This window comes from Numida meleagris, chromosome 3, assembly GCF_002078875.1.
Source record: "Numida meleagris isolate 19003 breed g44 Domestic line chromosome 3, NumMel1.0, whole genome shotgun sequence".
Lineage (NCBI taxonomy): Eukaryota > Metazoa > Chordata > Aves > Galliformes > Numididae > Numida > Numida meleagris.
The window spans coordinates 40,857,554-40,869,933 of NC_034411.1; the positions used below are offsets into that span (position 1 = coordinate 40,857,554).

Here is a 12,380-nt window from a genome sequence, read left to right on the forward strand (position 1 = left end):
TTGCTTCTCTCTTGGTGACACTCTAGTGCTCTTGCTACAGCAGCGACTCAGGGTGTTCTCTGGCCAAGATGCAGTTTTGGAAGACATCAAAGGTTTCATGCTTCTGAGGGTCCCATTCTCCCACTGCGTTCACTTCTTAAAAAGTCAGTCTGGGAAGGCAGACGGCATCATTACAGAACTTGCTTTGTCAAGAGGACAAATAACAAAATCTTAGAACAGCCCTACTCTACTCTGAAGTGAGATCAACTTTACAATGCATTGAGCAATGTGTTTTTGAAACCGCTGGGTTGACATGAGACATCAATATCACATTTTTTAGCTAAGCATGACCCTCATGAAGCACTTTTAAAATAGCAGGATGTTATTCAAACTCATTAATAGGTCTTGCTGTGCCAATGCAGTATCATTTCTCCCTTTATATTTTTAATCTTTTCCTTCAAAAACTCTCTAGGGGACTTTTAAGTTGAACAAGAAATGGGACAGTGCTGTTATTTAACATCTGAAACTTTTTTTTTTCTGATAGTTAACCTATATTTGTCTTGTCTTAGTGCCGTCCCATGTCTTTTCACTCTGAAGTTTATTCCAGCGTCCCAGTTATTCAACTCCTCCATATTTTCCTATGACTTTCACAAGAATTCACCCTCTTTCCTCCCAGCGGAAGTCTGAGGTCAGGGTAAATCTCTGCCCATCTGTGTCTGGCTGCTCCAGGAGGGAGACAGGAGGGCAAGCGTGGCAAGCCTAATCCAGCAAAGCTGAACACCTGCTCTGTGGGAGTTTCTTACCCTTGGACCCCTGAGTGGCTGTACAGCTCAGGAACTTTGCTGGTTTTATACTTCACAAGCTTCAGGAATTAGTTTTTCATCTAGTTCTGCCAGAGGGAGACTCAGAAAATGGAAGGACCCAGCCAATGCCTCCTGAGAGGCTAACCATTTGAAAATGCCTTCACCTCTGAATTCCTTGCCCTCTGTTTTTTGGCTCCCATAATGCCACATTTCTGTTACCTCTCCAGACATAGTGCTTTCCAGAGAAAAATCTGAACTTCTCATATGTAAAAAACAAGCAGATCATTATTTATTAGACCCTCTGAATCATTCTTGAACACCAAGAAAAAGCAACAAGATGGGGGTCTTTTCTGTGGCTTTTTTTTTCCTTCTCTTTTTGCAGAAAATCCTTCAAGAGCTGTTTTATACAGCTCCTTTGTAACAAACCATGCTCATTCTGCTGTGCTACTAACTGCCTGGGTTCTCTGCAGTGATGGGTAATGCCAGCAGGTAGCTTCTGTATTGTTTATTACAAGCGGGATGTTGACTTTTGTGCCACTTCCAATGTGGGAACAAAGCGTTAGACCCCTGACACAATAAGGGGCATTTTCCCTGTTTTCCTGCAGAGTGCTCATTGCATGACGCGTGAACACTCCTTTTTTTATACTCAGAGGTTAAATGGGACAAAAGGAACAGCTCAAGGGCTTAGCTCTCATGCAGGCAGAGGAGGAAAATAAACTAGAGACTCAAAGTGGAGTATATAAAAGAAGAGCAAATTGACATAGATAAGAGCTCAGTCAATGAATGCTCAGAGCACTCAGCTTCCTGCATGATGCCGTGCAGCTCTGAAGAAATGATCCTAGCTCTGAAATTCAGCCTTGGGCAGAAGAACAGGCAGGGCTTGTATGTCATGTATATCCCACTTATCCTGAGCGATTTCAGTCATGCACAAGACACGTGCCAATTCTCTCCACGAGATGGAAATTTCTTGTTATAATTTCCAGCGTGGGGTGAGCAGTGAGGGTTTAGATGTGCATGGTAGAGAAGGTGTGGTGGAGGCCTCATTCCCTACAGAAGCACAGCTGAATGTAATGTTTACTTTTATTTTTAAATGCTTCTCAGCAGCCTCTTGGTGCTTTTCCTGTGCCAGTCAGTAAAAAACCATGTCTGTAGGTAACGTCACAGCTGTAATTTCAGAAAGGGCAGAGCTACAAGCAGTCTCCTGTGATGCCGATGTTCCTTTTGCTACCTGAACTTAGAGAGTTATATAAACATTGCAGCTGGAACTATTTCCAAAGATGTTCTAATTTACATATTTCAACCATATGGTTTGTCTTGCCAAGTAATGACATTTTGTTATTTATTTTTTACTGGCTTTTGTTTCAAGGGTTGTCTTTGAGGGTTGGACTAGATCAAAGGTCCCTTCCAACTCAAACCATTCTGTGATTCCCCACTAACACTGACTCCCCGTGAGGGGAAAGAAGTGAGCGTTTGTGGTCCTACTCCCAGCACAGACCGAGGGGCTAGGACAGAGCTACACTAATCTGTACTCAGTTCCTGTTACAGTGCCACCTGTCCCACTACTGCAACTGGAGAAATGTTGCACCAGAAACAACAGTGTGACGTTGGCCTGGAGGATGCCACCTTTGAGCCACAACCCAGTGGAGGGTTATATCCTGGAACTTGATGATGGAGATGGTGGCCAATTCCGAGTGAGAATTTCATTCAGCATTTATTTGTGTTTCTTTGTGTGTAAGTTTCCTCAGGAAATAGATTTATTTGTGTCTAAGAGTGGGGAGAGGGGCCAGGCTTCCATTGCATGGATGTAGAAAGCCTTGGTTGCAGTTTCTGCTTGTTAGAAGGAGTCCCAGCTTGGGTAGGAAGCTTGTTTTAAACTTTTCCTGGTGTACTGGCAAAGAGGCCTTGTGGCAGTGAAAGATGGGATTTCAAGTCACTACCATATCTACTGCATGTCCCTCCTGGAGAACACCCCTACGGAAAATCCCATACCAGCATATAAGAGCTGAAAGTAGTTCATGCCACATATCAAAGATTTCTTTGGAGCCCCTACTCTTGCCTGTCCGTAGTGGCTCCTTCCGACAGATGAGATTCTTGGTCTGGAAATGCAACTCATTTTTTCCTATTTTTCTGAGTTAAATTGGCATCTTGTGTAAAAAATAGAGGTTTTCTGAATATTTTCTCTGGAAGGGTATGATACAAGGCTGGGGGAGTTGTTCCTCAGGTATGCTGCGATGGCATTGGTAAGTACGTGACGACATTCCAAATTCCGTTCTCCCAGAACTCCAGGGTGATTCCACAACTGCTTCCTTATGCCTGAGGGTGCTGAATACTTCCAGTCTCGCATCCTCTCCCTCTACATCCCAATAAACAAACCACAGAAATAATTCAAGCAGCTTTCTGCCAGCCGTGTCCTGCTGGAAGCACTGGTCTGCAGTGCTGTGCCTTGCTGCTGCTGTTCATGCTTCTGTTACTTCAAGATCATGCTAAGCCAATGCCATCCCTAGAGGCTAGTGCTTTGAAATCATTACTGCAGAGCACATCTGCTCTCTTCACAAATGGGAAATCGTGCCAAAACATGGGTTGAGATTTGTCTGGGAACTGTAAACTCGCTTCCCACTGTAATCCTGAAGGTTACTAAAGCTGAATGTGGCCCGGAGCTGGCCTGCCTGATCTCCCTCAGTTGCCTCCCTGTGCCAAACTGCTACGTCCACAGCCAGCAGAGACACCTCATTTGGATGCCCCTCATTAGAAAAAAAAACAGCAGTGTTGGTACAGTGTTTTGAAAAGTACACAGTGTTTCTGGAATTTCTCTATTCTTTGGTCCAAGAACCATTTGGCATGTGTTTGAAGAGCCTGGTCTCTTCCACTGGAGATGTGAAAAAGCTCCTTTATTCAGGAGCTGCTGACACAGTCAGTATGTAAGAGTGGCATAACGAAAGAGGTGTTAGGGGTGATGGGTCGCACATTCCAGTGTCCTAGATAAACCATTTCAAGTATTATTCACATCTAAATAAATACTTGTGAATAAGCAAGATTTCAGGGGGTGCATATCCAAGATGTGAATGAACCTTGGACCATTTGTGTGCAGGACTTGATAATTAGCAAAGGCTTTAGTACTGCCAATGCTGCCTGTTAAAGATTTTGTATTGAAAAGGTATGATACAATCTCAATCCTTAAAGCTCAAGGGTTGCAGTTTCCAAGTGGAGCACTTTATCCGCAGAAAGATAAATAAACTACAGGCTTCTCAGAAATGCCATTTCAGTGAGAGTTTTCTGACCATTTTCCTGAAGGTTTATGTGTCTGAGAGCAACGATGCTGATTGCACTTCATCAATACTTGATGAGTGGATTTAAAGAATGTTTCTTGTTTCCCATCGTAAAGGAGAGCATTGTGAATAAACACAAGCAGTGGTAAAACAGTGATCAAAATAATATACGGATTAGAAAATGTGAGAATGGTCCTACAGATACAGCCTATTGCCCAGGCAGCATATTTTATAATACAGAGATAAAAACTGTTCTGTTAAAATTCTTTTTCACTGTGGCAGATCATAGGGTAGCTCAAGAGATTTTGTTAATGTAGCAGCCACCATGGTAGCAAGGTGGACAAACACATGCCCTACTTCATCACATGCTCAATTCACTTCAGGTTCCTATCAAGGAGCTCTAATCAGCTGGACTGATCTAGGCTCCGTAGAGCTCTGCTTACTCACAGCCTTCAGCTCTACAGCCTTTCCTACCACAAATCTATGGATTTCACAGGATCAGGGAAATCAGAGATGGAAGGCCTAGGAACTGTGGCTTTCAGCCTGCTGCCAAAACACGATTATTTCCTTTTCTATCATTTTCTATTACTTTATTCAATTCTCTGGTAAACATGAGGTTTCTAGGCTACTTTCAGTTCATCACAAACTATCATCTGACGGATGCTGCTCGTTATTTTACCTAGCTTTTCCTCCTCCTGAAATATTTCACATTACGCCACTGCTTGATCTTTAACAAATCCTTGCAGACTCTTACTGTGTCTCTGCTGTCTAGTTGCTGTTTCATCAGGTGATGCATGTGGTCCTAACCTTTAGGAGACTGGCTTCTTCTGGCTCTGTCTTAGCAGGTTTCAAAATCAAATATTAATGCAGGCGAGAGGAAACCTTTTCAACAGAATGAAACTGTGCTTACTTTTTTTTTTTAATCCCTCCTTTCACCCTTTGTATAGTCCTATATAAATACAAAGAAGGGCTATGGTGGTTAAGGTTCTGGGACTGCTCTGCTAAACAGTGTTTTGGAGTAGATGCTTAGGAAAATAGAAAGAAAAAATAAAATCTTTCAATGTATGTTCCCTTTACTGCTGTACCTTCCCAGCTTTACCTTCACCTTAGTGTCTCCAGTGCTGACTTTACTTGACGTCCCCACTTCTGTAGCTGTTCATGTTACAATTGCATGCACTCTGCATTCTCTGAAGCCATCAGAAGCTGTTTACTTGTAACTTATGCTTACAAGTCTTAATATGATTGTGAGGCACAGAAGATCAGTTAAACTATGTCTCTCTGTTTTTGTTGTTGTTGTTTTTTTGCGTGTGTGTTTAGGAAGTATATGTTGGCAAGGAGACTCTCTGCACTATCGATGGCCTTCATTTCAACAGCACCTATAACGCAAGAGTCAAAGCTTTTAACTCATCAGGAGTTGGTCCATACAGCAAGACAGTTATTTTACAGACATCAGATGGTGAGTTTGATGGTGAATCCAATCCACACGCAGGTGACTGATGCTGCCAAGTGTCAGTGCCAAAACCACACGTAGCTGTGGGTGTGTTCTGATGGCTGCTGCGGTGCACTTGGGCTGCACTGAGCCTGCCATTTCTGGGGGAACAACCTAGCCCTAAATCCACTAATGATAATAGTCAGGTAGCCCATTTCTTTACACCTTTGGGGATTTTCCATCGTTGGTAACACTTCAGATTTCAAATAGTGCAATTTTACTTTTGGGGTCTAGTTAGGGTTTTTATTTGTTTTAGCATACAGAGGCCCTGGATATTTGTATACTACTCTGTCTCCACTTCTCCATAAATCTTTGGATTTCTTTCCTCACTACTGCTTCAATTTCACAGCAAGGTTTGATAAGACAGAGATGGGAATTCATGCTTGTTCCTCTGTAATTACAGTTGACATCCATACAGGCATAACACAAGTTCATCTTCAGTAATGATACTGTAATGAATTGGGAAGTACGTGCTGTCCTCACTTGCACTTCTAAGCTGTGTTGCCAAAATAGGCCAGTATAAAATTTTTATACTTTAAGAGCTTTTTCTGGTTGGATTTCTTATTCTCCCCTTTGATAAACTGATGAAACCTGTCCTAACCACCGTGGATGCATTGGTTCTCCATTTCCATTCAGTTACTTTCTTGCTACTGTGTGAGAACAGAAAGTCACTGCCCTTAGGAACCTACACTCAGAGACGTGGGCACAGATGGCATAAGACACATGAGTAATTTACACTTCGTAGCACCTTTAAGACAAATGGACTGAAAAGTGCCTTTCAGGTATTACTGGGCAATGCAGATTGCATGAAGCGCTCTTTCCTTTCTCTCTTACTCACCAAAAGTCAGTCTGAGCTGGTTCACAGTGCAAAGCAATCTTGTGTAACTGCCTGTTTTAATGAGGAAGAACGTCCTTGTTATTTGAGTGCAGTGGGGTCTTAAGGAAGTCCCCATCTCATCCTCCTAGTGGAAGTAGAGTGGCTGATGGGTGGTTGCAGCCCATTCTGCTATAATCCTGCTTCTTGTTTTCCCTCGCACAGTGGCATGGTTCACTTTCGACCCCTCCTCGGCTCACAGGGACATCGTGCTGTCAAATGACAACCAGACCGCCACCTGCAGTAGCTACGATGACCGCGTTGTCCTTGGCACGGCTGCCTTCTCCAAGGGCGTGCATTACTGGGAACTGCACGTGGACCGATATGACAACCACCCCGATCCAGCCTTTGGCATTGCCAGGATTAATGTCGTCAAGGACATGATGCTAGGCAAGGACGACAAGGCATGGGCCATGTATGTTGACAACAACCGCAGCTGGTTCATGCACTGCAATTCTCACACCAACCGGTAAGCACTGTCTACTTGTTTTTCTCCTTAGTGATTGCTTTTGTTGCTTGTCATCAGAGGAAGGGATCTCAGCAAGCCGTAGTCCATCTCCCTGCCAAATAGAGTTATTTTATTCCTAACAGAAATCTGCATCGCCTGTTCTTAAAAATCACCAGTGACAGCAATGACATCTTCTCCCTTAGCAATCTGTGTCAGTGTATGTTATCCTCTCTTAGAATATTTTTCCTGAGATCTAGCCTGAATCTCCCCTGGTTTGTTTAAACCCATGGTCGCGTGTCCCACCTACAATGTTAGTAGACAGGAGTGCCATGCAGTCAAGAATGCAGGATATAGATGTATAGTAGTTATAGAAACCATGTCCAAAATAAACAAGGAGTAAAATAACATCAGAATAATAAATATATCAAATGGTTCTCTGTTCCTTTAATATCTTGATTTGATTTGATTTGGGGTGGAAGTAATGTTAAGCTGTGTTAATTTTAATGCTCTGTGAAACAGCTTATGCTTTCTGGAAAAAAGCTGGCAAACATTGCATGTGCTGCTGTCCCAGAAACCTATTTTATGGGTTTGGTCACAGGCATGCTCCTTCCCACAAGCATCACAAGAGCCAAGGAAAAGCTTTCCTTCTGAGAAGCACAAACAGTGGAAATACTTTGAATTTCCAGTCATCCTGCTTAAACAGAAGAACAAAGTACTTTCTGTTGACAATAGCTTCCCTGTTTTTACCAGGGAAAACACAAAGATTTTGCAAGCACATCCAAGGAATGGGCTGACCAATGGAATATTCTTTCAAATGAAATGCACTGACAAAGGGCATGTAGTCTCATGGAATCACATGCGCTTCAATGAAATTAGGTCTAAGCATTATATTTTTAACCGTGACAGTCAAGTAGGTCAGTTTTTTAACTCATTAGCTATGGTAGTCTTGTGAAAACAGTTGTTGCTGCCTCGTCATTTTCCCACTGGAGACAAGGGCACAATAGCACACTGTCACAGTCCAAAGAAAATTTACTGCCAGCTTTTAGCCTCTCAGATGCTCCTGTGTAGGAGACTATATCACAGTAATCATTTCATCCATCCAAATCTGCTCAAAACTATATTAGAGCAATAAATAAATGACTAGCTTCAGGGATAAGCTGCGGTGGAGCTTGAAATACCTAAGCATGGAGCCTGCCAAGTTTAGAGCACTTTCCTCTTCTTTTCACTCACAGCATGCACAATGGGATCTGTCTACATCCTTAAAAACTGACAGACTGGGCTTGTCTTCAGCAATGCTAGAAAGAAAGGCATGAACGGATGAATCTAATGGTATCAAATCCAGAGAGACCTTTGAAAATAGGTTGAGCAAACACCAGTTCAGAAGACACCCCAGGGACGTAGCTCTGTGAGGCACCTTCAAGCCTGGTTGTTCCTGCAAGTAATCAGCTCACACCAGAGATGTGTGCCCATTGCCTAGTTCCTCATAATGTTCCCAAAGGCTGGGGTACCTTGTGCTGTAGGCAGTACGCTAGCCACCGCATTGTAACATGAAGAAAGTGATGGAAATCACACCGGAATGTTTATGTTTTATGCTGGAAGACATGGAAAGTCAAAATCTAGAGGTAATCTTTAAGCTCTCTGCTTGAAGAAAGTCTTCTCACTAATTCTGTAGGCCTCAAGGCCAAGTTCTCATCAAATGGAAATGTTACGGTTGACTGAAAAAGACCGTTCTCGAGAGTAGATGTGGCAAAGCTGATAAGTTCCTGCAGAGTTCACGACATAGATGCTGTTAGTGCAGAGTTGAACTAATTCTTCAGCATATTAAACAGTGTTCATATATTAAGATTGACTTTTCAGTGGTAGTGAAGCTTACTGCTGTTCTTAATTCCTCAAGCCATTTCAGTCCAGTTTTGCAAACTGCCCAAGCTGCTGCTGAAACCATCCTGAGAATGTGAGACTCCACTGCAACAGGCAGTTGCACTTTTCAGGGCAGCCAAAATGGTGTATGTGTATTCTGACCTTCCAGCCTTAAGCACAACAGCACAGTCAGTGCTGAGCCTTGTGCACAGAGATACACGTTTGTCAGACTGTGTGAAAAGATGTGTGAGAATCAAGATTTACTTGGAATAATGAAAGAGTGGCACGTGTCTTCAAAAATGGATTGTTGCTGAAGAAGCCTTGTAGCAGGTGGCTGTCAGGAGCCTAGAGCACAACGACCATTAAACAGTCTAAAAAAGGCATTGCAGTGAGGACTCGGCTCTTGGAGGTGCTGACACAGGCTGGGCCGTGTGCCCTGCCAGCAGCAGCTCCTTCCCAGCACAGCATTCCCTGTGGGCTGCAGAGAAGTCACTCAATGTCACCGTATAGCACATGGCTAATTAGCCCACTAGAAGCAAATTAGTTTATTATATAGGAAAGAGCATCATCATCTCAAAAAGGCAAAGCTGCTGTTTCTGTTTCCCCGAGAGAATCAATGCCATTTAGAAAGATGTCATAAAATCTATTTTAAAACACTGCATGATACAAAACATGGTGCACTACAATCAGAGCAGTTCCTCATCAGAGAAAAAAAATAATGTAACCCACTTGCAGATAGTTCTGGATTGTGGGGCTGCCACTTCCCGCAGTACCGTTATGAATTTTATGATCGAGTGCTTTTATTACAAACATCCTAGATATTAAGATCCTGAGGATGGGTAAGGGTGCTAACTTTTGTTGGAAAATAATATGTTTACAGTTTTGGAGAGGAGCTTGAAGACAAACCTATTAATGCTTACAGTACCAGAAATAAATGTAAGGGAGCTCAGAACCACATAGTTAGAAGCCTAACATATCTGAGAGCCTACCTGGTGATTCTCAACTGTTTCGTTATTGTTTGAAGAGCTTTGAATAGGGACGTCAGCACACTATTGCTCTCACTATCATGGATAAAGCTTCTTTTACTTTTAGAGGAAATGGCCTTTGTAACTTTTAGTCTAAAGGAAACCTGTTTGTGACACCTAGTGGACACGATGAAAATTTCTTACCCTGCACTGTGATTCTAGTTTCTAGTTGTATTTTTTTTTTCTTTATGTATGCCTACCCTTATGATAAATCTTATGTTAAAACTGCATTTTCTGGTGAATTTCGTGTGCCCGAGGGCAGCTTGTGGTACAAAAGACAGTCACTTCTTTTCCTAATGCAAATGACTTGAAATCTGATTTAGCCTGAACAAATTGTGTCAGGCTGCAAATCCATTGCAGAGCCCCTGTGACATTAGCAAAGCAGCGGTGCCTGTGGCCAATCTGCATATGTAGCAGATTTCTTGCTCAACACTCTTTAAAGCAATATTGGATTTGACTAACCCCCAAATCAAAGTGCGTTAGTGTCAAATCGTTCATGCATGTAATGGCTGGGTCTGCCCTGGCAAGCTCTGACACCGTGGTAGCTCTCAGCAGCTGCTCCTGACACAGCCAATTAGCACCAATGTTAATAGCTGTGCCCCAGCTCTTGAAGCAGCTTGGTCACAGACCTGCACTTGTCCCTAACCAGCCTCACTTTTCCTTCCTCCCCAAAACCAGTGCCTGCGGAACTATGTGGGCTCCCTGGACACTGGAAAATTGGGTCCCGTAAGAGGCTGCCAATGTGAGCCTCTGGCTGACAGCAGGTAGAGAGATTCAAATGAGTGCCAAGGACAAAAGTGTTCTGCTTTTCCATTTGCTGCTGTGCATCAGTGCTCTACGGCAGGGGCACTCTCAGGAGCTGTGCCTCCAGAAGTCCTGCCTTGAACTCTCAGCAATGGACTGATCCACTTACCTGCCCATTTCTTGTCATCTTAGGGGATTTGGACACCATTTTCACCTCTCAGCTTACAACTGGAGGAGAGATGGACCTCATTTCTCTTTATGACACCTGTTTTAAGCTCTGATGAACATGGTACATCTGCTTTGGGTAATGATGCGGCATGCCTGTGGCCAAAGTGCTGCGGGGACAAGTATTGTACTGCTCCGTTCTCCCCTTGCTTTGTGAGACTGGATGTCATAGAGAGAACAGAAATGATGCAGCACTCTGCCTTCACTAAACCCTTTTGTGTGCATTTGTACCTTAGGACTGAAGGAGGAGTTTCTAAAGGTGCCACTGTTGGTGTCCTCCTGGATCTGAATAAGCGCAACCTGACTTTCTACATAAATGGGCAGCAGCAAGGGCCTCCAGCTTTTGAAAACATAGAGGGTGTCTTCATGCCTGCACTAAGCCTCAATCGAAATGTTCAGGTAAGTCTTCTGTAGTTCAGTGTAACTCACTCTGCTCAGCTAAATGGGTACGTGTGACTCTGGCCATTTTTGCTGTGACTGATAGTGTCATTTGCAAGTAGTCAGTGTGGATATTGGCTCTTTCCTTCTCAGACTGACACCCAGGCTACTAACTGAATTCAGCCTTCTGTCTTGCCTCACAGATGTGAGGGATAGTGTTGTAAAAACAAGTCAGCGTGCCTGCATCTGATAATGCCTTCATCATTCTGCTGCAGTGCTCCGCTTAGAAAGCAGCAGTGCTAAGGCTTCCTCTGTCAGCTTGACAAAAACAACACAAGGATGTGAATTCCTCTTACATCTTTTGTTGAAAGATGATTAACATTGGCAACAGACAGAAATGCCAAAAGCATAGTTGTGAGTTGAGCAAAGTCAACATAGGTCAGAGAATTAGTGCAGCAGAGAAGACCCAGTCAGCACATCACTGGTGAAGTTCTGAGACTCTGCTCTCTGTTCTCAAAAGGATCTCCTCTTGGAGAAACATTCTTTAAATATTATGCTTTTTTAACTTCAAAACCACTGTATACAGCTGAAACAGGAGGTAATGCAACAAGAGATGAGGCACTGAGGGACATGGTTAGTGGGTGTGGAGGGGGTGGGCTGACAGTTGGTCTGGGTGATCTTACATTTATGATTCTATTGAGAACCAGAGGCTCTACCTGTGGAAAGAGCCAGAAGCCTGAGGATGGAAGGAGGTTGGTTCGGATCAAGGAGGACAAATGTGATGAGGGGCGGCATATTCATCATTTAAAATACACAGAAGCAAGAAACCTCAAGTGGCCTTCCATGAACACTTAGCATTAGTTATTGGTGGCATCCAAATCTTCCAGGAAAGTTTCATAGCTTTATTGTATTTGATTCACAAAAGTAAACTGTGCTCCTCACTGCTATTTTCAACAAAGATTTTCAATTGCAGCTTAATTTCAATTTTAGCTACCTACAACCTGTAAGCACCTAGCTTTCAGTTCTTTCCATGACCAAATTAAAGCAGGACATGGCCAATGAGGTGTGAGGTGGAAGCCCCGAATTTGGTTTGCTACTGAATGGTGCTCTGGAACATCTGTGTGGGAACCCTGAGCTTGTAGAGATACTATCTGGCTGTAGAAGGAACTGCGCTGTGTCCCACCCTGCCAGCACAATGAAGAAAGGATTTTCACATATTTAGTACATTGTATCAACGGTATGATCACTTCCCTGAACTACTCTAGAGTCCCTCACACAAAGACACTGTCCAC

The 12,380-nt window shown here is 43.3% G+C and overlaps 1 protein-coding gene across 1 annotated transcript in view; it reads left to right on the plus strand.

The window, feature by feature from the left end:
- The window catches only part of TRIM67 (tripartite motif containing 67), a 35,294-nt gene that overhangs the window by 18,468 nt on the left and 4,446 nt on the right, over nt 1-12,380 (plus strand). The window contains exons 6-9 of the mRNA XM_021392106.1: nt 2,328-2,473; nt 5,366-5,504; nt 6,577-6,880; nt 10,947-11,109. Coding sequence (XP_021247781.1) covers nt 2,328-2,473; nt 5,366-5,504; nt 6,577-6,880; nt 10,947-11,109 — 752 coding nt within the window. The remainder of the gene's footprint in view (nt 1-2,327; nt 2,474-5,365; nt 5,505-6,576; nt 6,881-10,946; nt 11,110-12,380) is intronic.